The sequence below is a fragment of the Danio rerio genome, chromosome 15, assembly GCF_049306965.1.
Source record: "Danio rerio strain Tuebingen ecotype United States chromosome 15, GRCz12tu, whole genome shotgun sequence".
Classification (NCBI taxonomy): Eukaryota; Metazoa; Chordata; class Actinopteri; order Cypriniformes; family Danionidae; genus Danio; species Danio rerio.
The window spans coordinates 6,400,001-6,404,965 of NC_133190.1; the positions used below are offsets into that span (position 1 = coordinate 6,400,001).

At 36.7% G+C, this 4,965-nt stretch overlaps 1 protein-coding gene across 1 annotated transcript in view; it reads left to right on the forward strand.

Moving 5' to 3' along the window:
* The window catches only part of pcp4b (Purkinje cell protein 4b), a 61,707-nt gene extending 57,876 nt beyond the window's left edge, over positions 1 to 3,831 (forward strand). The window contains exon 3 of the mRNA XM_021466313.2: positions 2,734 to 3,831. Within this exon, the coding sequence (XP_021321988.1) occupies positions 2,734 to 2,864 (131 nt within the window). The 3' untranslated portion in view covers positions 2,865 to 3,831. The remainder of the gene's footprint in view (positions 1 to 2,733) is intronic.
* Positions 3,832 to 4,965: the final 1,134 nt, after the last annotated feature.

Sequence of the window (4,965 nt, forward strand, 5' to 3'; positions counted from 1 at the left end):
TGCATTCCATAGCAAACAGTGTGTGTAACATTTGTTTTTTTACATAAAAAAGTCCTAAAATGTAAACATTTTATAAAAAACATCCTATAATGTAAATAAGTTGTTATTTAAGAGAAATATGTCTAACTCAATTTTTACAAAAATGTCAGATAGAACCTTATAATTCTAAGGTGACGAATTATTTGAAAACCTTTTTGAGTATTTTTACAGTACTGTAAAATACAGGCTTACTCAAAAACTACAAGCATACTTGTTTTTATATTTTGCTTTCAGAAATTAATTTATTAATTTATTAATTAAAGTTAAGATATTTATGGTTATTATTGAATGCACTCACCAACATTTTAAAAGTCAAATCTCAAAAATCTTGGTATATCTCTATATCTCTTTATATATAATTCCTCCATTTAACATAATTATGTTTTTGTATTTTCTACTCTATTCTATTCTAAACTATTTTATGTAATGTGTGAACTGACTGAAAACAGGAACATTGTTCTAAGGAGGTTCGAAATCTTTTTTTTTTTCCTGTTGATTTAGGTACAATACAATTCTTTATCAACTTACAAATGGTTGTCATTCAATAATGCAAAAATAAATTACATTATTTTCAGAAGTACAACCCTAAATCAGAAAAAGCTGGGACACTATGGAAAACACAAATAAACAAAAAGAAAATAGTGATTTATAAATTGAGTCAGACAATGCAACAAATATTATTTAATGTGTTCTCATGATTTTTTATGTTTTTTTTTTTTTAGTAAACATAGACTGCGTCCGAAACAGCATACTTCAGTAGTATACAGTACTCTAATATCAGTATTTGAGCTGAGTAGTATGTCCGAATTCATAGAATTCGAAAATCAATATGCGAGAAGTAGCCGGATGACTTACTACTTCCGGCGTGATTCTGAAGTGCGCATTCCATGCACACTGTGCTATCCCATGATGCTCCGCAAGAGAATTCATGAATGGAAGAAAAGCGGCGCAACTGGCGCAGGTAGGTCACGTGACCATAACAAAATGGCGGATGTAGTTCCAGTCATGCTTTTCAAATTCATACTTTATGGAGCATACTGTTCTAACGGTCGAGTAGTAGGTTTAAATTCAAATGCAGTACCTACTGAGTAGTAGGCGGTTTCGGACGCAGCCATGTATTCTATTTTAGTTTTTTGCAACACATTTAAGAAGAGTTGGAACAGTAAAACTTTTACCAGTTTGTAGCGTCACCGTTCCTTTTCACATCACTTAAAAGACATTTAGGGACTAAAGACACCAAGTGTTGTCCCATTCTTCCTGCAAACTATTCTTAAAGTGGGCAACAGTACGAGGTCTTCGTTGTAATGTTTTGTGCTTCAAAATGTGCCACATGTTCTCTATTGGAGACAGGTCGGGACTGCAGACAGGCCAGTCAACTACCTGTATCCTCTTGATCTGCAGCCAGGGCTGAGTAATGTGTGCAGAATGAGGTTTAGCATTGTCTTGTTGAAATATGTATGGGCGTCTCTGGAAAAGAACCATCATTAACGGTACCATCACAGAAGTGCAAGTTACCTTTGCTAAGCGGACTGACACAACTGTACCTGTAACCGGTCAGTACCTGGATGGGAGACCACATAGGAAAGCTAGGTTGCAGAAGGAAGCGGTGTTAGTGAGGCCAGCTGGGGGTGCCCAACCTGCGGTCTGTGTGGGTCCTAATGCCCCAGTATAGTGAGAGGGACTCTAGTGGGTGCCATCTTTCGGATGAGACATTAAACTGAGGTTCTGACTCTCTGTGATCGTTAAAAATAAAAAGTAGGGGTTTCACCCTGGCATCCTGGCCAAATTTGCTCACTGGCCTCTGTCCATCATGGCCTCCTAATCATCCCCAAATCATAATTGGCTTCATCACTGTGTCTCCTCTCCACCAATCAGCTGGTGTGTGGTGTGCGTTCTGGCGCGAAATGGCAGCCGTCACGTCATCCAGATGGATGCTGCACACTGGTGCCCAGAAAAGCGCTATATAAATGTACGGAATTATTATTATACCATGACAGACACTGGCTTTTAGACGTTGCTGGTAACAGTCTGGATGATCTATTTCTTCTTTGGTCCTCAGCACACGGCATCCATTTCTCCCCAAAAAATCCTGAAATACTGAATCATCTAACCACAGTGCACATTTTCACTGTGTGATGGTCCAACCCAGATGCCTCCAAATCCAAAGAAAATAACGGGGTTTCTGGACACTGTTAACATAGGGCTTCCTTTTAGCACAGTACAGTTATAACCGGACTTTGTGGCTGTAACTATGTATTGTGGTACTTCACAAAGGTTTGCCAAAGTACTCCTAAGCTCATGTGGTGATTCATGTAAGCTCTTATAGATGAATGACGATTGTTGATGCAGTGAATTCAAGATGCAGAGGGATCGGATCGAAACATGTTGCAAGAACCAAAACTGGAATACGTGTTTATTTTGGAAAAAAATCATGAGGAGCGCACTAAATAATATTTTTTTGTATTGTCTGCAGTAAAATACAAGTCAAAGTAAATTTGGAAATCACTACTTTTTCTTCTGTTTTTCATAGTCCCAACTCTTTCTGATTTGGGGTTGCACCATTTTGGCAATAGCCCCTAACATTATTAAGTATTAAAATGACTAAACAACTAAAAGTTTTATACTTTATTCTGCATAAACAATTCACTCTAATGTTTTGGTCTCTCGTGTTCCCTTTTTTTTTTCTATGCCCAGATGCGTCTAAGAAAGACGTGCCAGAGGACTTTGACATCGACATGGACGCCCCTGAAACCGAGAAGGCAGCCGTCGCCATTCAATCGCAGTTCAGGAAGTTCCAGAAGAAGAAGAACGATGACAAGTCGTAGTTCTCTGTCCGTTCGGCTCCATCAGGACAGCATGGTTTGATGTTGCATGTAATAGAATCCATTCTGTGTGGACTCAAGGGAGGGGGGGGTGGGTGGGATAAAGGTCATAATCTGTCAATCACTCATCTAACCTGTTATTTTACTGCTGTAACAGTGAATTCCAGAGTTCATGCTGATTTGCTTTACTCTTCACTCTAGCCAAGAATTGCTGTAGTGCTACAGATGCATGATTTTCTACTTTACCTCAAACTGTTTGTCCTTTATTTGTGAAAGCACAAGATGTTTTCATTGTGAGCTGCTTACCACATTGAATTTAAAGGGATAGTTACAATTTACCCACCATCGAGTACTTACAATCCCTAATGGGTTTTCTGTTGAACATCCATAGTAGAAAAATAACAAATACTATGGAAGTCAATGACTACTGGTTTCCAGCCTTATTGTGTTCAACAGAAAAGAAGCTCAAACTGTGAGTAGATGATGACATTTGCATTTATTTTTGCGTGAACTATCCCTTTAAATGGCAAACGCTTTTGTTACTAAGCATCATGTGTATATAAATATAGAGCAGAACTTTATTTTTGTTTCACACCATTAGCTGATGTAATGCTTTAGCGTGCGTTCTCATCCCAGCGGAGTTAGCTAAAAATAGCTTGTGTTTTGAAACTCATATTGTTGAATAATTCCCAGCTTATTTTCCCCAAATCCTCACGGTGCGCTCAGCTCTCTCTATTGATTCGTTTCTGTGTTGAATTCCATGCTGGATGAAATGACTCTAGAGTGAATGTTTGAATTTGCTGTGGCATATCATAACATTTCTGTGGATTTGTTTCCTTTGCTAAGGACAATGGCACAAACATTAGCCAAACCGCACACTCAGTTTCTATCTCACCTCAAATAATTTCTCAACTCAGTATGATTGAAGCAAGAAACTGTTAATAAACATCCTTGAGTCTCTGGAACTAAATGCTGTGTTGTCTTTTCATTAAAATGCAAACGGGAGCAGAAATTTTGAATTAATAAAATATGAAAACATCAGTAAGGTCTCTCACATAATGTAGAATCGGAAGGTTCTTATTGACCATATTTGGAATGGTCTTGACTATTAATGAGCTCTGCTCTGAGCCCTCATTAATTCCTTCCCCCTCCAATTTATATTCATAAATGTTTAAAATTGTTAGTTAAAGTAATGGGCAAAATGATTCAAAGGATATAAGCTACTTTATTTGATAGACAACTGTTTATCTTTTTGTTTACAATTTTGTGGTCGTTATTTCAATATGATTACAAAGCATTTACAGTTATATGCATACAATTTTTCCAAGTTGAGTCTATACGGTTTAAAGAACTGTGTAGATTCTTGTGTGTGTGATTCACATAATCCCGAATATACTATGCCATAATCTTTTCCTGCTGTTTTTCTGGTGTAAATAATAGATGTACAGTACATGCTCCTGTCATTTATTATGCTGCATTAAGTTATTTTTAAAGGGCCCATGCGATTAAAACTTAAGTTTCAAAACGCAGCACAACCACATATTCTTTTCAAGCCCTCTTAAATGGCTTCTTTTGAGATTGAAAACTGATGATGTCACATAAAATAAAACCAGAAGGTCCTTATTGACCATATTTGGAATGGTCGTAACTATTAATAAGCTCTGCTCTGATGTTAGCCCTCAGTGATTCCTTTTTCCTTCTCCTATACATTCATAAATGTTTGAAATTGTTAGTTAAAGTAATGGGCGAAATGATTCAAAGAATATAAGCTACTTTATTTGATAGACAACTGTTTTTCTTTTTGTTCACAATTTTGTGGTCGTTATTTCAATATGATTACAAAGCATTTAAAGTTATATGCATACAATTTTACCATGCAAAGTCTATACGGTTTAAAGAACTGTGTAGATTCTTGTGTGTGTGATTTAAATAATCCCAAATATACTATGCCATCATCTTTTCCTGCTGTTTTTCTGGTGCAAATAATAGATGTACAGTACATGCTCCTGTCATTTATTATGCTGCATTAAGTTATTTTTAAAGGGCCCATGCGAATAAAACTCAAGTTTTAAAACCCAGCACAACCCACATATTTTTTTCAAGC